Below are 21,176 nucleotides of genomic sequence, written 5' to 3' on the forward strand. Positions count from 1 at the left end.
GATTCTAATTGAAGTTACTGGCCAAGATCTAAGTGATGAAAAGAAGGACTATCTCTATAGCCTTTTAGGAACTGTAGGAGAACAATATGTGAAATCCCACAATCTTGCACCCGAACTAGAACGAGTTGGAGCTTTTTTTCAACATCTAGAGGACCATTACAATTTGGGCCTTGTGACTATCGGGAAGGGCTCTTTAGAAATTATTGTGCATTGCCCTACCTTAGAAAGTCTTGAGCATCTGTGGAGTGACTATCTTTCTGGTCATCTAAGTGAAGTTGCTGAGAGGTATCTTGTTACTGATGAAATTAAGAGGAAACTCGACTTGGACACAGTTAGATTGAGGATAACCATGGCGGAGGAAAATTACTTGATGTGCAGAAAGGCTTTTGTGGAAACGTCTGGTAAGTGTTGGTTATGATTTCTATCAACTTAAGCCGTCTATTGGTTTTGTTAAATAGTAGACTTTTAAAGGTTGTCCCATGGGCATTTCTGTAGAGTTTGTATGCAACTGTAGGTTTTGGATCCGGGTCACTGCATGCTTGCATAATTAGTGGCTAACGGACAGTGAAAAAAGAGAGGTTATCCAGGAGTGTTAGTCTCCGATTTGATAGCTAAGAGCGAGTTGACCGCTGATGATGTAAGTAATGGTGGATAGTCATCAACGTCAAACCTATAATCAACTTTATTGTGATATAGGGTGTTTTCACATGACGTCACAACGGACATGTTGGTGTCCCAAAACAAAGAATTGGTGGCCATGTTGGTGGTCCAAACTAAACCTCTGGGAATTGAACTCTATTTTTATGCAAATGCTTTCTTTTGTTTCAGTAATCCAATATGGCCAGTAGTCACGTGAATGAACACGCTCTGTACATATTGTGAAATCTCTGTGTGTTTAATTACTTTGTGTGCTCCATTATCAACATGCACAATTTAACAGCAAGGAATCAATGAACCGGAAAGAGTTTTCTATTGTATGAGCGATTCCATCAATATCTCCTTCAAAAACCTGTCAGTGAGCATCTACCTTGGCAGTCTGGGCAAGCTTAGGCAAGCCTTCCAGATCCGTTGTTTCCTACAATGACGTCACTATTTTTGGCTCTACTGATCTATTCGTACTTATGACGTCATCTTGAGGATTGATCGCTGATCCACCCTGATCTACAGATCCTGAGAACGGGGAACGCTCATTCCGTATATTACTTTGATGCAAAAGGTTTTATCATGTAGAAAGAAAATTTTGTGAGTTTTAAGTTTTAACGCGCAAAATAAGTTCCCGCAGAAAAAAAAAACCCGCAAAATAAAACGCCGCAAAAATTAACTCCTTTCATTCAAATTAAAACCTCCCCTCCACCGGGACGAAATATTGCACTTAAGGAGGCTCGAGGCAGTTTTTTTGGACTTTGGGTGGACGTTTTGAAATTACAATCTCGCATACAAGATAAACTTCGATCTCCTTCATACTATATCATCATTTCAACATATGATCAAAGTTAATTTTCTCATAGGTTTCCAAGCAACAGCTATTACCATAGCAACGGAAGCGCATAGCCTCTCATTTTAAACATTGTCAATTATCTCAAAATCTAGTCAGACACTTTATAACGAAACTTTAGGGATTTAAACTTCTCAATCTAGACACCTTGTAGGCGAAATTAGAAAAAAATCTGTAAGAGCGTTTTCAAGTAAATAATGAATCAATTTTTACGGGGTGATTTTGTTTATTCCAGGATTTTTCGCCAATATATCTGGCAAAATAAAACTTGACACTTTGTCTTTTCTGTTAAAGGGTCTTTCCTGATAGTAAAACATTCATGAGTGTCTCCAATTTTAAGATATTTATGTTTGAAAACAGTTAAAATAAAGCGCAGATGAATGAAAAAGTTCCTACTTTGCATAAATCGAGATATCTTTAAAATGCCCCCACAGATTTTTCTGTTAAATTACAAGCGGTTAAAGTAATAATTCTTTTCTTTATCTACGCAAGTTTTAGGCTCAGGAACCGAAATTGGTGTTAGATAAGAAGGCTGAATCTTGGTCAAGTTTCAGTCGTTATTCGGTTTCTCCGAACAAGAATTTTATTTTGTTTGTCCCGGTCTATTTCACTGCTATTCACGTGCTTTGAATATTTATCATGACGTGAAGTCGTGCAAAAGGTAAAATTTACAATGGAAGACTTGAGAAGCAGGAGCATATATTTATGTAAATGTTACCTTTTGCACGACTTCACGTAATCATAAATATTCACAGCACGTGAATAAAAGTGGACAGACCGGGATAGACAAAATAAAATTCTTGTTCGGAGAAAGCGAATAATGACTGAAACTTGGCCAAGATTCAACCTTCTTATCTAACACCGGTTTCGGTTCTTGCGCCTAAGACTTGCGTGACTATCGAAAAGAATTCTCACTCTAACCGCTCGTAATTTAACAGAAAAAATTGCCGGGGTATTTTAAAGATATCTCGAATTATGCAAAGTAGGAACTTTTACATTCATCTGCGCTTTATTTTAACTGTTTTCAAACATAAATATCTTAAAATTGGAGACACCCATGAAGCTCAACATACATTTAGAATGTTTTACTATCAGGACCCTTTGACAGAAAAGACAAAGTGTCAAGTTTTATTTTGCCAGATATATTGGCGAAAAATCCTGGAATAAACAAAATCACCCCGTAAAAATTGATTCATTATTTACTTGAAAACGCTCTTACAGATTTTTTTCTAATTTCGCCTACAAGGTGTCTAGATTGAGTAGTTTAAATCCCTAAAGTTTCGTCATAAAGTGTCTGACTAGATCTCGAGATAATCGGCAATGTTTAAAATGAGAGGCTATGCGCTTTCGTTGCTATGGTAATAGCTGTTGCTTGGAAACCAATGAGAAAATTAACTTTGATCATTTGTTGAAATGATGACGTAGTATGAAGGAGATCGAAGTTTATCTTGTATGCGAGATTGTAATTTCAAAACTTTCACCCTAAGTCCGTAAAAACTGCCTCGAGCCTCCTTAAACAAGAACATTAAGATGATTTTCCATTCGAAAAAGCAACCACGTTGCTTAGATACATTCGGTAGTCTGTATCTAGTCTGTATTATTAAACCGTATTAATGAAACAGCGTTTTGTTGTGCATGGTAGGGGTAGGCTTTTTGTTTTGTTTTGTTGTTGTTCATTTTCTTTGTGCATAAGGCATTACAGTGTAATATGTAAGTAGAGTGAACTGTGACTCAACACACCATACAATAAAAGTTGAAAATATTAAGGTTTCTTCCTCTTAAAAGTGTTTTGCTGCTTGAACAGAGAATCACAAAAATTAGTTCCCAGCAGAAATTTCATTCATCTCAAACCACAAAAACTTGTTCCCGCAAACCACAAAAAATCGCCAATCCGCAAAATAAAAATCCCGCAAAATTTTCGTGTTACACGGTATGTGGTTCTTTGGCCAATAATTAACAAAGGTTCCAAATTTGGCCAGATTTAGTGTGCGCTGCAGATTTTGTTCGTTAATATGCTTGTTGCGATGGGGTACATTTTCTTGTCTTACTTAACACATGAACTAGGATACATTTTTGTCTATTACTACAGTATGTAAAAAACGTAGCTTGCTTTGGAATTAAACTTTAACTTCTAAGTTACATTTGATTTTCATGTACTATGTTACTGAAGCTTAAAGTCACGACACAACATCTAGATGTAAAGCAACAGAAGATATTTAGTAAGCATTTCAAACAGCACATAGATCTGTACATGAAATATAACACATTTCGTCCAAGCAATCAGCCATAAGAAGGAGTGAGTGGGTTCTTAATTAAGCAGTTAGAAGATGCAATTGTAAGGGCATTCAAATTTGGCTGTTTGGAAATTACTTTTCAAAGCCCTATTCTTGAACACCTTGAGAGTTTGTTTAGTGTCTGTTGCTCTTTGGTAAAACGTGATTCTTTGCCCATCGAAAATGCACCTTTGTTATTTCATTACTGAGCTTGAAATGTACCTTCTTTCTTCTTTAGTGTAGCTTTGGTTGTTTGAAAGTCGGTGGCTTACTTTTGCTGTATAGAGTGTGTGCACGGCGGCCATGTTGGAGGACTAAAACAATAGAAGATATTTGCATAAAAATAGAATATATTTCCCAAAGGAAAATCATTGTATTGTTTCGGTCCTCCAACATGGCCGTCGTGCACACACTCTATAGCCATAGTGGCCATGGTCAACGGGATTGAATGCAATACAGAATTTCCCAAATCGACTATCTCATTTTGTACAATTAAACAGATTGACAATTTAATGTTATTTAACCAGGGGAAGCAAGTAGCAGTGGCTTTCTACCTGAACACACTGATCAAACAAGAAAGGACTCAAGACAAACTGATGAATTTCAGAAGGTAGAACCTTTTCACTTTTGTTGAACACCATAAGAAACTGATGGTAGTGAATATATGCGTGTACAGGTGACCCTTTGGCAGAGGTGTTACACCAGGAATTGAAAACCCACTTAGTTGTGTGGATGTGAAGGGGTGTTTTGTTGTTGTTGTTTTGTTTTGTTTTAAGGCGAATGATGTATTTGTTTATGTCACGTAAATTTTAAGAGAATTTAGCACGATGATGTTTCTAACTTTTCTTTACCCTGTTTACAGGATGGGAAACAGGTTATGAACTGGATGATTAGAGCAGAAAAGGCCAAAGTAAGAGTAAAGTTGGTATATGTATATATACATTTTAGATTTTACATTACTAGGAGCTTAATATCAAGAACGAGCTAGTCTTTGAATGAATGAATTACATGGTATTCAAAAAGAGGCTATGTAGAGGACATTAAAAAGAACCTCCACTCTTTTAACTAACTCCACTCTTTGAATTAAATCTGTGGTAACACGTCTAATTTCAAATTTTGTCTGAACAAATTACAAAACACTTTAAGAGCCGTTGTCAGTAACTTTCGAGAATCCGGCGACAGAAGCGAAAATTCGATTTTTTTTTTATTTGCCCCAAAAGACCCTTTTGGTGAACTATTTTCAAAAATAATATTCAAAAGTTCCAGCGAATTTTTTTTTCGGCAAAAATTAGGAAAGTTCGAAATCGGCCTCAACGTGCCCGATGGCCCGATTGAAATTATGCAAATTAGTACATTTTCAAAACTCTCGTTCAAGACAAGGCAACGTTTTCTCGAGTTGAAACTTTCACAATCGTTTTTACATCCCTTTTGCTTGCTTCCAAACTATATTTTATCTCGACCTGAACATTCTTTCATTTGAAGTTAGCAACGTAAAGAATACAATGTTTGCTATTTCTTAGATAGGGTGATTTTAGCCATATTTCAGATGACCATATCATCGGGGGTATACGAATATACTGGTAATGAAATAACTTTTTTGAACGGGTAATTTTTCTTATTTATCATGTTAAAATATTTAGTTTGGCCCGTGAAAAGCGAGCGCGCTAGGTCGAGATGTGTGGAATGCGCTTTGACACAATTCGCCATTTCAGCACTTCATGTTCCTCCTGTAACTTTGCACGTGTCAATACAGTTCACGGAAGCTTTTAGATAAAAGCCAAGGTCTCTAGTTTCATTTCATGCTTTAATACACGTAAATAACTAGCTTTAAACTTGAGAGCTCCCCATATTAGCATTAAGTCATCAAATGATTCGTTTCAGGTGAAATTTTCGAGTTTATATTGAGCCGTTCAAGTGAGATGAAAGAGCCGTTCCCAGGGAAACAACTTGAAATCAGTGAAATTAATACCCTGTCTCTCAAATCATGCTACACTTCCAAACTACCGTTATTTTTAAGCTAGAAAGTGTAAATGCTCCCTTTTTGCGTGACCTAAAACAGAATTTGCCTTAAATATTACGAATAAAGTCCACTGCAATAAAAAACTGAAAAAATCGCGCACCGACGTCAGCCGTTTCTCAACTCGCCACATGGGTGAAACGCGTCCGTTGTTTTACCTCTGTATACATTTATGACCAGAAAGTAGAAACAAAAATTCTTCTCTATGCCCATCTGTATAAAAACACTTGCCAACCAAGCTTTTGTTTTTCTGAGTGTTTGTCGAAAATACTGAAGAATAGTGCACCATTGTTACTGACTACTTGACTCATTCAATTACAACCGGATAACATGACTGAATACTAGATATAAAGAAATGCTCTTACTTCTCTGCAATCGTTACTCACATTATATACGGCGATGTCACATCCCCGAGGCAAGGCTGAAAGTTGTCTCAAATTCCGCATATTAGAAATTTAAAGTTTTGAACAACGCAGGAACGCGAATAACTTTCATTGCGTGACAAGTAAAATGTGATACGCAAGCGCGCGAAAAGAACAGTAATAAGCTTTGTCAATATTTGCGCTTGTCAGTGATGACAGTGCGAAAATAATTTGAAATTACAAGATGAAATTGAGACAAGTCAAGGTTTGCAAGGTATATTTAATGGACTGAAACGATAATCATGTAGTTTTCCTCCTCCGAGATTCACTCTGTATTGTCCGTGTCGGATTCTCATCAATAACATTACAGGAAAAGTAAAACCGAAATTAATTTACAAATCAAGTCAACAAATTAAGACCTTTTGAAACCTCAATGCGGTATATCAATACTATCCTCAAACAAAAAGCTAATACACTTAGGAGAGTGAAGTTTGTCTTTCGCCATGGATCAATGCTCAAAAGTTGTGGATCAAGCTCAAAAGGTGCGCAAGATTTGCAATGTGTTATACGGTTAATCAATGCAATAAGGACGTTTACCATGAATGGAACGAAAAAAAAAAAAAAGAATTCTTTTCAGGTTAACTTGTTAAAATACAATAGGCCTTATCACGGTTTTCGACGCCATTTTGACGAGTAGGCAAACAGACTTGAAATAACAGTGTTTGTATAGAAATTCGATGTCAAATAATTTTTCATAAAACATTGCTGCTGAAAAATTCATGAATTGGAAACTTTTGGCATTAGGAAAAGGATTTTAAGAAAAAAAATTGGAGGGATGTAACTGTGCCAGAAAGCGTCCAGTCGTGTTTTGAACTTTCCATACATTTGTCTGTAAAGTGAACCAGCCGTGAACTGAAGTACTAAAAATAGTTCGCAGGAAAAAAAATACAGGAAAATGTATGGAAAGTTCAAAACACGACTGGACGCTTTCTGGCACAGTTACATCCCTCCAATTTTTTTTCTTAAAATCCTTTTCCTAATGCCAAAAGTTTCCAATTCATGAATTTTTCAGCAGCAATGTTTTATCATTTTATGAAAATTATTTGACTTCGAATTTCCATACAAACACTGTTATTTCAAGCCTGTTTGCCTACTCTTCAAAATGGCGTCGAAAACCGTGATAAGGCCTATTGCAGTCAAATATTTAACGTAGCTTTAATGTCAGTTTGAGATGAGTCAATGATGGTGATAAAATGTTAACTGGAAATACACAACATTATTCTGCATTATTGCTGACGGTAGAGCTGATCGAATTTTAAGATAAGAGTTTAACCTTAATTTATTTTCTAGCGCGCACTAGTGTCAAAGGACAAGGGGCACGGCTGGTATTTCTCAGATGTTCGTGTTCGGTCTAAAAGACGGTGTTATCTCTTACGGGCCGTCACTGTTCAAGTCTGACGTTGTCTTTGTTAAATCCTCCTAGCGTGCTCCAGAGTATCCACCACACAAACAGCCTTTGAAAGGCCAGTGAGAGTATCTTTTGAACCTGTGTACCAGAGTCTAGTGATTATTCAATTTATAGTGGTCTTTATATGGAATTGGTTGAAGATATAACGTAATTACGAGTTCCATTTGGATTAGGTTAAGCCACAGTGCATACATTGATCATGATGAACAACGATTCTAAAAAAATAGGGGAAAATCAGAAAAGGAAATAAAATGTTCTTTCATGCTCTTAGTTTAACTCAAATGAAAACACTTTACCTGCCCTTTCTAGCAACAACACTATTTCGTCCTGAATTTCTTCATAGGCCGGATCTTTTGTGCCTGTATAGGTGCGAGCGAACGCCCTTTTTGCATTGATTAAGCATAACACATTGCAAATATTGCGCATTTTTTGAGTTGATCGATCCGCACGGAGAGGTTCCATGGCGAAAGAAAAACATTACTCTCCTAAATATATTAGCTTTTTGTTTGAGGATAGTATTGAAATACCGCATCGAGACCTCGAAAGCTCTTGATTTGTTTACTTTTCATTTTAGTTAATTTCGGCTTTATTTTGAGGAAAATAAAGGTTGTTGTTGTTGTTGTTGATGAGAATTCGGTAAAGTCCCCCCCCGGGGGGATACATGATTTTCGTTTCAATCCGGCAATCAAATATACCTTGCAGACCTTGACTTGTCTTAGTTTCTTCTTGTAATTTCAAAAATTATTTTCGCACTGTCATCACAAGCGCAAATGTTGACATAGCTTACTTCCTGTGCTTTTCGCGCGCTTGCGTATCACATTTCACTTGTCACGCAATGAAAGTTGTTCGCGTTGTTCAAAACTTTAAATTTTTAATATGCGAAATTTGAGACAACTTTCAGCCTTGCCTCTGGGATGTGATATTGCCGGATATAATGTGAGTAACGATTGCAGAGAAGTAAGAGCATTTTTTTATATCTAGTATTCAGTCATGTTATCCGGTTGTAATTGAATGAGTCAAGTAGTCAGTAACAATGGTGCACTATTCTTCAGTATTTTCGACAAACACTCAGAAAAACAAAAGCTTGGTTGGCAAGTGTTTTTATATAGATGGGCATAGAGAAGAATTTTTGTTTCTACTTTCTGGTCATAAATGTATACAGAGGTAAAACAACGGACGCGTTTCACCCATGTGGCGAGTTGAGAAACGGCTGATGTTTACATTTACGTCGGTGCGCGATTTTTTCAGTTTTTTATTGCAGTGGACTTTATTCGTAATATTTAAGGCAAATTCTGTTTTAGGTCACGCAAAAAGGGAGCATTTACACTTTCTAGCTTAAAAATAACGGTAGTTTGGAAGTGTAGCATGATTTGAGAGACAGGGTATTAATTTCACTGATTTCAAGTTGTTTCCCTGGGAACGGCTCTTTCATCTCACTTGAACGGCTCAATATAAACTCGAAAATTTCACCTGAAACGAATCATTTGATGACTTAATGCTAATATGGGGAGCTCTCAAGTTTAAAGCTAGTTATTTACGTGTATTAAAGCATGAAATGAAACTAGAGACCTTGGCTTTTATCTAAAAGCTTCCGTGAACTGTATTGACACGTGCAAAGTTACAGGAGGAACATGAAGTGCTGAAATGGCGAATTGTGTCAAAGTGCATTCCACACATCTCGACCTAGCGCGCTCGCTTTTCACGGGCCAAACTAAATATTTTAACATGATAAATAAGAAAAATTACCCGTTCAAAAAAGTTATTTCATTACCAGTATATTCGTATACCCCCGATGATATGGTCATCTGAAATATGGCTAAAATCACCCTATCTAAGAAATAGCAAACATTGTATTCTTTACGTTGCTAACTTCAAATGAAAGAATGTTCAGGTCGAGATAAAATATAGTTTGGAAGCAAGCAAAAGGGATGTAAAAACGATTGTGAAAGTTTCAACTCGAGAAAACGTTGCCTTGTCTTGAACGAGAGTTTTGAAAATGTACTAATTTGCATAATTTCAATCGGGCCATCGGGCACGTTGAGGCCGATTTCGAACTTTCCTAATTTTTGCCGAAAAAAAAATTCGCTGGAACTTTTGAATATTATTTTTGAAAATAGTTCACCAAAAGGGTCTTTTGGGGCAAATAAAAAAAAAATCGAATTTTCGCTTCTGTCGCCGGATTCTCGAAAGTTACTGACAACGGCTCTTAAGGTGCAAAACTTGGATATTACTATTGTCCATTTTACCTTCATTCTGCCATTTTCGACTTTCGTCATGATCAGTATAGTTGCCGCTTATGGAGGAGCAGAGGTTCTCCTCTGTGAAACAATAGGCAACCTTATGGCATCACGAATTCCAAAATAATTGTGCGCAGGCAAATTAAAGGTAGATTTGACGGTGATAAAATCTCGTTTTGTTTGGCATTGAAATTTGGTTTCGAGCGCTGTTTGAAAGAATACGATATTCTCGATAATTTCAGATTAATTTATTTCAAGTTGGAGGTTTCTTAAGCTCCTCACTTGACAATTTACTGCCCTGTTTACTTAAAAAATGGTAAGCATAGGATAGTCTTTGCTTCTGCACTGAATAAGAGAAAGAAGAACTGAAAAAAAAAAACCATAAGCCTCTTGCGCCTGGCAACATAAACGCCAGCCAAGGCAATTGTTCCATTGCATAAAACACGAAGCTCAAATACTAACAAAATTCCTCAATTAGTTCTTTGCCAAGCACTCAACAGAAATACTCTGATTTGTTTCCAAGAACTCACATTAATTATATACCGGCCTTACTACTGAATTTTATCCTAAACTCGTGACTTTAAAGGGTGTTATGATCACGTATTACCCGAGTAATTGCTATCGTCAGGATTTCATAAGTCCTTTATCTACCCTAAGGTCGATGTGTTTATTATCAACAGGCATCAAGAACTGCTCTTCACAAAGCTTCAATCAGTGGTCAATCTGAAACTGTCAAAATGCTTCTTGATAGTGGTGAAGATGTGGACCAAATAGACCAGGTTTAAATATATTCCAATTGTGGAGATTAACGTGCAGACGTTTGTGTTTTTTGTATTATTTTGCATCGCGTTGTTTTGCGTTGAATTGTACCGCGTCGCATTGCATTGTAGTGTACTACCAGTCTTGTGTTTTATTGCATTGTATCGTTTGTGTAGCAACCTTACCTTTTAATGTACCTGTAATGGCTAATTCTATGTAGCAGCTCTCGTAAGCTTGTAATCGCCTTCATTGTATAGCAGCTGCTAATGGTTTTAGGGTTGAAAGTATTGTTCTGGTTTTTTTTGTTTGTTTGTTTGTTTGTTTGTTTGTTTGTTTTGTTCTTCTCTAGAAGGGTTGTAAGCCAATGACGTGAGACCTTTTGAGAGCTGCTACATCGTCCACATTTCAATAGTGGTTCAGTCCTTTTATACCATGGATTTAACTGCTGGCTGGTTATACGATGTTCCGCAGTTTAATCTGTTGAAAATTTGCTTTCTGGTTGCGATCAAATATAGCCATTGTGAAACCCCATGTAATATCTCTGTGCTTTCTTTATTTTTGCCAGTTTTCTCTGACGCCTCTTCACCTTGCCTGTTGGTATGGACAGGAATCTGTTGTCAGACTGTTGTTAGAACATGGGGCAAATGTCAATGCTCTAGACAGGGTGAGTTAGATAGAGGGTAAATTATTGCATAAGAAATAAAGTTGATTAATTTCTCCGGAGACTAGAAATTACAACTAAACACTGAGTTGCACTGTAACAACACTGAATGCTTCACTGAACACCTGGACAGCATCATCCCGCACACACAATTTACCATAGAAATGGATGGGGATGGGGTCTTAGTTTTCGAGGATACCCAGATCCATGTGGCATGATGTGGGAGATTACTTGATCATCAAGACCACTGTCCACAGGATACCCACTCACACCGACCAGTATCTAAACTTCCAGTCCAATCATCGCATACAACTCAAGAGGTCTGTTTTCCACATTTAATTGAACAAAGCCGAAATCCTAGTCACTGAGAAAAAAAGACAGAGAACAGGATCGCGAACATTTTAGGGAGGCCCTCGGAGCCAATGGCTTGAGAGGTAGGCCTTTCAAACTCCATATAAGTAAACGTGTAAAAGCAAGATATAACGTGCTGTGTGAAAATATGCTTCACCGGCGAAGACTCGTTCCAAGTAAGATCTGGAAGGAGAAGGAAAAAGGCGTGGCAATACCAGCAAATTGATAGAACACTGGTCTGGCGTCTTTAAGAAGTACGGGATTCCCACCTACAGTGGACTGAAGAACACACTTAAGTCCCTGCTGGTCTAAACATACGCCGAACACGGACAAGGTCTGTGATATGGTATATGATATCGAGTGCGATACCTGCAAATAAGACTACACCGGAGAGACATGCAAACCGTTAGGAATGAGGTTAAAAGAAGACCGTACACAGCCACATCCGCTGTCCAGGTACATCTGGACGTCCTGGGGACTTGACATAAAATGGGAAAACACTTCATTCTTGCTAATGAACAAAACCCTTCTGGTAGGAGCGGAAGCTTCAGAACGTGTTTAATTGTAATTTCTAGTCTCGGTAGAAGTGAGTTGTCACTAACGTTAAAATGCGTGTTTTTTCACTTACTGACCAAATTTCCCTGCGTACAGATCTGAAAGGGTCACATTTGTGTGGCTAAATATTGTGTTAGTATTACAATTATAGAGGGTATGTATATTGACCTTGTAATCTTTCTGTATCTTTAGTTTCAACGCACAGCTCTTCAGAAAGCTGAACGCCAAAATCACCGATCCATAGTGCAGTTGCTACGGGAGAATAACGCCAATTCAAGTTTTCAGCGACCGGTAAGAGTCACTTTCTGTCGATTTTTCTGGAGCTACCTTGGGAAATGTAGAGAGTAACCAGCTTATTCATTATAATTTATTTACTTATTTATTTAGGTGTTCATTTATGGACTTATGGCCTTAGTTATCCATGTTAATAAGATATGTAATTCAATCTTTGTGACTGCAATATATGGTTTTCGATTTAAACGATTAATGCATTTGTTTATTTTAGTGTGAAAACCGATAAGAAGGTTAATAACAAAGGAGTATCCAACGCATTAAATAACAAAATTCATCTTAAAACTTTTTACATTTTTTAAATTGCAGTTCAGTCTGAAGACACTAGCGCGCAAGGCTATCTTTAACGTGGACAGACGGTCGGGCTTTAACCTGCTGCAGGCGGCTGTCTTAGAAGGGGACTACAGCATCGTTTCCAAAGCGAGTGTCCTTCTCGATGACTTCGTGAAAGAGATGAATGTTGAAACAACAGGAAACGACGCTAACGCGTTTTCTGGAAAATCTGCCGCTGAAATTTTGTCAAGTCTGGAAAGGAGACGTTCAGGTCATAGTGATATTGACCAACTTTACCAAGGCATGGTCGAGAAAGTCAAAACGCTAAGTGAGCTACACTGGTGTGCAAACATAGACGATGCGGAAAAGGTGATAGAGCTTGTGTTGCATGACGGCATAGATATCAATATTCCAGCAGAAAGCAATTGCACGCCTCTTTTGTGGGCAAGTCAATCATCTTCAAGTATGTTGATCAAGACCCTCATTGATCTTGGTGCGGATGTTAATGCTCAAAGAACCGATGATAAAGCATCACCTTTGTTGTTCGCGGCTTATTCTAACAACTACATGGCCACTCGCCTGCTTTTGGAGCATGGAGCTGATGCGATTATCGCAAACACTGACGGATGCACACCATTGCTGTTGTCAGTTCATCAAGGCCTTTTTCACATTATCCATTTGCTTATTGAGTCAGGATGCAACATCAACCTGGGGGACAAACAAAGCAAAACCCCGCTTCATCTTGCTGTCGAGAAAAATGATGAAACTCTCGTCAAGCTGTTGCTTAAAAACAACGCGGATGTGAACATTCAAGACAGGAAAAGAAATACTCCACTTCATGTATCTGCTCGTGAAGGATTTTTCAACATTTCTCAATTACTAATTGAGTCGAGATGTAGCATCAACTTAAGGAACACAGATGGCAAAACGTCACTTCGTCTTGCAGTTGAGAAAAATAATGAAACTCTCGTCAAGCTGTTGCTTAAAAACAATGCGGATGTGAACGTTAAAGACTATAAGGAAGATACACCACTTCATGAAGCTGCCCGTAGAGGGTTTGTCAACTTTTCTCATTTGCTAATTGAAGCAGGATGTAACATCAACGTGCAGAACTTGTATGACAAAACCCCACTTCATATTGCAGTTGAGGAAAATGATGAAACACTTGTCAAGTTGTTGCTTAAAAACGACGCAGATTTGAACATGAAAGACTGGAATGGACATACACCATTTCATGTATGCGCCGTCAGAAAATGTATCAACATTGCTAAGTTGCTAATTGAGTCGGGATACAGAACCGACGGAACGGACTGTGATAGTCAAACCGCACTTCATAATGCAGTTGAGGAAAATGATGAAAGTCTCGTCAAGCTGTTGCTTAAAAACGACGCGGGTGTGAACATTCAAGACCGTAATGGAAATACACCACTTCATGTATCTGCTCGTAGAAGATTTTTCAACATTTCTCAATTACTAATTGAGTCGAGATGTAGCATCAACTTAAGGAATACAGCTGGCAAAACCCCACTTCATATTGCAGTTGAGAAAAATGATGAAAATCTCGTCAAGCTGTTGCTTAAAAACGACGCGGATGTGAACATTAAAGGCTGTATGGGAGATACACCACTTCATGTATGCGCCCGTAGAGGATTTATCAACATTTCTAAGTTGCTAATTCAATCAGGATGCAACATTAACCTGCTGAATGTCTTTGGCGAAACCCCACTCGATCTTGCTATCAGCAAAAGTAATGAGACTCTCGCGAAGATGTTACTTGAAAACAGCGCACGAGTGTCTATATACCAAAGAGATCCACTATTGCACAAACCTGCTGGGCCTTCGCGTCTTGGCGAGGTGGAGAGAGAAAAACTTGGAAAGGTTGCCAAAGATCCACTATTGCACAAACCTGAAGGGCCTTCGCGTCGTCGCGAGGCGGAGAGAGAAAAACTTGGAAAGGTTGCAAAAGATCCACTATTCCACAAACCTGATAGGCCTCCGCGTCGTCGCGAGGCGGAGAGAGAAAAACTTGGAAAGGTTGCAATAATAATAATAATAATAGTAATAATAATAATAATAATAATAATAATAATAAATAATAATAGCAGTTTATTGTGAAAATACGGTTAGCTTTTGTGAGACCAGCAAGCGAGGCTCACCAGCTAGTTTACAGGTATTTCACACTAAAAGATTAAAATAACTAATACAAATTAAAAAACATCAAATGGCATACTAGGTAAAATTTAAATTTCTAATACAAATTAATCATCATACGTAAAACAAAAATTTACAATAAAGAAATAAATGGATATAAAAAACTACAATAATTCGTATTGTGTGAAAAGCTCACTCGATCATAGTAGACCTGCCAGATCTAGTGTTCTGATACTGTTTTCAAAAGCCTTGTAAGTAGTCACTGTTCTGCTTGAGTCATGCAAAAGATCCACTATTGCACAAAGCTGCCTGGCCTTCGCTTCTTAGCGAGTTTGAGACAGAGGAAGAAGAAGTACGAATTACCAGTGGTACAGACACAGAGATAGAAATGCTAGAAATACCAGAAGAGAAATTAGAAACACCAGAAGCACTGGGGAAAGACGAGAAGCCATAAGAGAGTGCAGTAGTCGGAAGCAAGACTTGCAACGTATGTTGTGAATGAGACTTCGCAATGTGCTGGCGATGCGCGGAAGTTCAATCTTTACAGCTCGGGCGCTGTTGAGCGGGGAAAAGCTTCGGAGAGGATTAAACTCGCTGTGGGGTACTCGTTGCACTACATGTATGCCAGGGTACAGGGTCGTTGTAACTCATCCGCGGAGGCGAAGCAGAAATAATTTTTCAACAAATGTGGATCTCTGACATGCCGTTAACTCCTTATGTTGCTTCAGTGTAGCGCTGTAGGGACGTTCGGGGTAATTCTGGTAATTCAGCTTGCCTTTATATATTCCAAATATGCTCAGAGGATTCGGCAATTCTGTCAACTTAAATTAGGTTTACAGCAGAGCACAATAGACAAATTAGTCGTTATTTAAAATCTAGCCTTAGAAAGGACATTGAAACTGAAAATAAGACAACTGATAACGCTACGAGTTGGTTCTAGGATATTGGGCCGGACTTGAGAAAATATTACTACTTCCTGGATGAAATACCATGTTTATCGAAAGTTGATTAGAACGGGACAACCCTCCTTCTTGGAGCCCAAAAACCGTGTTACGCTGTCGTTTCGCGAAAAGTGCTCAAGGCCTCATTGGCCACCTTTTTCAAAATTCGGGTAGAAATATAATACAAGCTAAAATTTCTATGGCACCCTAAGGCAAAGGAAGTATGGAAGGAATTGTTTGGCGTCAGAACATGCAATTTTCTATTGGCGGTTGTACATCGATAAGAGGCCGACTCTGCGTGGCTCTTTACGCAGTAGTCATCTATCTTAAAATTCCAAAACGTTTTTCTAAACGTTGAATAGCGAGACGAGTTTGTTTTACCAAATTTAAAACTTCCAGCTAGAAAATAACTCTGGAAAAGTCGTCCAAAAGTTCTCAAATGGAACTTTCAAACGGAAAATGGACGAGGCCGTTTAATTATTTTGGCCCGTTTCATTCTTGTTTCAGGTTGTCCAAAGTACACTGACATATTTCCAATTATAATTTCACATGGAGGCTTCCCGTATCGTTAAAAATGAACAACAGTGTAGATATGTTGTAGTCCCACTTCACTGCAATGAGTTTCATCCAGAAACGCACAGACTGAGCGGGAAAGTTTGTAAAAAGGAAATAAAAACAAACAAACTATCGTAATCCCCGAGCAATGTTGACATAACGGACTGTTTTACTGTTGTTGTTGTTGTTTTTTATCAATTTGTAAAAAAGATTATCCTATTTTTTTCACGTAGCATGTCGATTTTTATTGTATTTTAATTGCATACATGTCTATCGGCAACTTTTCTAAGTGAATTTCCACTTGAAATGTATAAGTATTTAAACAATTGTCTGTCTATTTTGTATATTGTATTACAACATTAGAAAACTTTTGATTGTACATTACTAAGGGATGAAACGAAGTTTATATTTTAATAATGCTTTCTAGATCTTGATCTATTAGCGTCAACTACCCGCTGTTCGTGGTGTACATCCACTTCAATAAATTATTTTTTCTCAGTTTGTATTAGCCTTAATTGTATTTGATCGCAAATGGTACAAAAGGATTGATTGATTGATTGTTTTTTTGTTTTTTTTGACAAATGCCTCACTGTACAGCCAAAAACAGTTGATGTCTTCTTTCTGGGCAAACCTTCATCCTTCATCTTAGTGCAAGCTAATTCGGGCCAAACGTAATCTCAGATAAGTCTTATTTCACAGCATTGCTCTAATGACCGTTCGTTCTGTGGATCTACCAACTCATTTTTGTTCTCCTTAGACATACTTACATGTAATACTTAACAAATAGATTCCATTTTGCCGTGCGTCTGTACTCTGATAACGTACGGATGACGTCAAAACGTGGTGAGTGCAAAGAAGGACCCTACGAGTAGTGTGACTGATGTTCTTACCACGTTTTGACGTAATCTGTGCGTTGTCAGAGTTTAATATGTCATCAGAGGCTAATACGTCCTCTTTGCGTTATCAGAGTCCAGACCTACGGAAAATGGAATCTATTTGTTTTATACAATAACTTTCCAGCAAACTCAGTTTTAGACTACTACACACATGCAATTGTGATCTTCTAAATAAGAGTATAATCCGAAAGAATTTCGCTAACAGTATTTTCAAAACTAACCTTTATTCCAGAAGGAAATCCTGACGCCAAAATGTTACAGTCGCTTTACTGCGATTTGTAATCGATTACTCGCCATTACCGGATTTCTATCGGCGCCATATTTCGACAAATATTTGATATGATATGATATGATATGATATGATAATCTTTATTTATCCACGGTACAAAATTCGTCAGCTTTAAAAATGCTTAATACTAATATAATAAAAATATTTAAATATAAAAGCTGCTTTCCACGAATGCCGTGCCTTACAGTTCTTTGAGTAATCGTTTAAATTGCCCAAGGGACTCTGCTTCCCTTAAGTAACAAGGAAGACTGTTCCAGAGAATGGCGCCACTATAGCTGAAGCTGTTTTTGTAACAGTTTGTGCGCGGTAATGGAACGTTGAGTTTATTTTCAGAGTCCCTTAGGTTATATGCGACTTCTCGCCTTTCAAATTTAGAACTAAGATAGTTTGGAGCCAACCCGTGCAGAGACCTGTAAACCATCGTAGCTCTTTGAAATTGTTGCTGGCAAGCTAGGTTTTTCCACCCTAGAAGTTTGAAAAGGTGACCAGCATCTACGTCATAGCTTGAGTAGGTCAAAACACGGGCTGCTCTGTTTTGTAGCTTGTGAACCTTATTCCGTAAGGTTATCCCACAGTTTCCCCAAACAATGTTGCAATAATCAAAATGTGGCTGTATTAAAGCTTGATATATTAGTTGTAAGGTCCCCTGAGGTACAAGGTGCCTTATTTGTTTTATGGCCCCAATACCAGAAGCGACTTTCTTTGTTACTTTCTCGATAATTTGGCCACTCCAATCAAGTCTGTCATCGATGGTCACTCTAAGTGATTTTGCAGTAGTGACCTGGCTAACTTGAAAATCATTCATTGCGAATGTCGGGGACTCTGTGAGAGTACTTAGCCTCTGACTAGATCCGATAAGCATAAACTCGGTTTTAGTCATATTTAGAGTATGTTTATTTGCTCCCAGCCAATTGTGAACATTTTCTAAATCTTGATTTAGATGCAACTGAATATTGTCTGCATTATCACCTGCGTATGTAAGGTGGGTGTCATCAGCGTACATCCTCGGCTCACAATTCGAAAGACAGTTTGTTGGAAGATCGTTGATGTATAACAGAAATAGTAATGGACCTAAAATCGTCCCCTGGGGAACACCACAACTTAATAAACAGCTTTGAGAGAGCGATCCGTTAATGGAGCACATTTGAGTACGATTCTCTAAATATGACTTAAAACATTGGTGCGCGTTACCATATATGCCGTAATTGCTTAATTTTGATAAAAGGATCTCATGGTCAACTGTGTCGAAGGCCTTTTTGAGATCTAAGAAAACAACGGCATTGATTTTACCGCGGTCAATATTGTACGCCCAAGTGTCCGTGGCCTCAAGGAGAGCCGTGACAGTTGAGTGAATAGCACAAAAGCCTGATTGATATTTACAGATTATATTGTGCTCTTCTAGGTAGGCATATAATTGATCATAGACGATTCTTTCAAAGACCTTGGCCATAACTGAGATCACCGAAATTGGACGATAATTATTTAAGTTGTCCCGATCGCCCTGTTTAAAAAGTGGGGTGACCTTTGCGCATTTCCAGTCATCCGGAAATATGCCTTGACTTATTGACTGGTTAAATATATCACGGATAGGAATGCAAATGAGATCTGCACATTCCCCCCCGGGACATTCCCGAATGAGCCTAGCAGATATCTTGTCAAGGCCAGCTGCCTTTGACTTATTTAGACGATTCAAAAGTGAGAGAACTTTATTTGTACTGGTCGGATGAAGCTGAAACCGTTTATCTGTGCCAGTGAGGTACTTTTGATAACCAGCACTATTTGAGGAATCAATATTGCTAGCAAGTTCTGGACCGATAGTAGCAAAGTGATTATTAAATTGGTTCGACAGCACAGTTGGATTTGTATTGATACTCCATTTACTTTCAGAGATGTCACTGATTTTTTCCCAGATTTTCGCGAAGTAAGTTCATTGATAGTCTGCCAGGTCTTTTTAGAATCGCCCGTATACTAACAAAGTTCTAGTTTTCCTTTCCTGGTTGAGGTCACTCACAACGGTCTTTGTCCAATTTTTTATCGGGCAGTTTTCCTTTCCTGCCAAAATTTTCCTATGTTTGACCGCTACTCTGAGCTACTCGCAAAATAACAGTTTCCAAAACTTGATCACGTGCCCCGGTCACACCACTCGATGACGTCATTCGTGCGTCTATACACTAATCACAAACTCCGCTACACCAATCAAAACGCGAGTTTTGCACTGTTTATTGTGTAAAAAGGTACCGTCTTTGTCGATTAATTTATCCTTGAAAAGTAGTGACAAAGAGATCTCGAGAAATCAGTATTGTGTGATCCCGATGCGATCGAAACTTGCTACAATATTTCATACTCGTCCAGTTCTGTTGCCTAAGGGCCGCAGGGAGCGGTTTACAAGGTACGATCCGTCACATCAACATTTTGAAACCCGATTTACGGCCGATCGCTGTATAAGACGAAAATTGGTCTGATTCAAAAAATCAGTCGTAATGCCACGGATTGTTTTTGTAAGGTCGCGCCTACACTCTCATAGAAACCGCCACGCCTATCAAAACTCAAAATTAATTAAGTGCCGAGGACAGATTCTTGAAGAGCTCCTAAGTTAAGTACGTATGTTTCTGAACAATAATCTGTTGTTATTCCAACAATAAGGGTTTGTTAAGGGAAAATGCTAAGGATACATTATAACTTGGGAGGGCTTCGTGAATATGACCCCCGGTGTCTAAATACCCGTATATACGATTTGCGCTCTGATACAGTCGGGCCGGTAAATCATGGGGTGCAAACCGGCCTTAAAACGAACGAATGGTGGACAGCTTTTGTGGTCGGATGGAAACACAGCGCTTTGTGATCGTTTGGTAACGAGAGAGTAAATTTCTACTATCTGACGATGGTTTTCGATGTTATGGAACACAGGCTTTCGGGGCGTGAAACGCATGACCTGTCGCTGGTTGTTTCAAACGAGCTCCACAGAATACGCCCTTGAATTTGTAACAAAAAATTAATTCAGGTCCTATTCAAACCTGAGGGTTAACTTGATTGTGTGGTTTGAATTGAAACGCAACCTTTGCAACTGATCAACCAAATAAATTACTGTAAGAAATTGAAATTAATATACCGAGTTGAAAGAGCAAAACTGTCAATTTAATCGCGATGATATCATTAATAAACACAGAGGTGAAGAAATGGAACTGACTCGTATGAAATACATATATTTTGAACTGTCGCAGTTATGTACGTAACTTATTATGCAACTGCGCAAATAAAGTCTGCAAAAAATTCAGGCTTGAACGGGATTCGAACCCATGACCTCTGCGATGCCGGTGCAGTGCTCTACCAACTGAGCTATCAAGCCAACTGGAAGCTGGTCATAATTCGTAATACATTATAAGCACTTAGAAGAGATGGAAAGGAATATAAAATACATATATTTGGACGAAGGGTGAGAGAATCAACAAATGAGAGAAAATCGTAGTTATCTACAAAAAAAAAAAAAAAAGCCTGAAAAAATTCAGTCAGTTGGCAGTCGACGACTCAGTTGATAGAGCCCTAGAGATTGGGGATTGGAATCCCGTTCAAGCCTACTCAGGTCGCCTCCGTGACTGCATTGG

The 21,176-nt window shown here is 38.3% G+C and overlaps 1 protein-coding gene across 1 annotated transcript in view; it reads left to right on the forward strand.

The window, feature by feature from the left end:
* Positions 1-16,877, forward strand: part of LOC146455554 (uncharacterized) — a 31,666-nt gene extending 14,789 nt beyond the window's left edge. The window contains exons 4-10 of the mRNA XM_085094250.1: positions 1-401; positions 4,296-4,378; positions 4,631-4,678; positions 10,533-10,631; positions 11,177-11,275; positions 12,371-12,469; positions 12,779-16,877. The exon at positions 1-401 is cut by the window's left edge and continues 13 nt beyond it. Of these exons, the coding sequence (XP_084950376.1) occupies positions 1-401; positions 4,296-4,378; positions 4,631-4,678; positions 10,533-10,631; positions 11,177-11,275; positions 12,371-12,469; positions 12,779-14,857 (2,908 nt within the window). The 3' untranslated portion in view covers positions 14,858-16,877. The remainder of the gene's footprint in view (positions 402-4,295; positions 4,379-4,630; positions 4,679-10,532; positions 10,632-11,176; positions 11,276-12,370; positions 12,470-12,778) is intronic.
* The last annotated feature ends 4,299 nt before the right edge of the window (positions 16,878-21,176 follow it).

Source organism: Pavona decussata, unplaced genomic scaffold (assembly GCF_977016875.1).
Source record: "Pavona decussata unplaced genomic scaffold, jaPavDecu1.1 SCAFFOLD_273, whole genome shotgun sequence".
Taxonomy (NCBI): domain Eukaryota; kingdom Metazoa; phylum Cnidaria; class Anthozoa; order Scleractinia; family Agariciidae; genus Pavona; species Pavona decussata.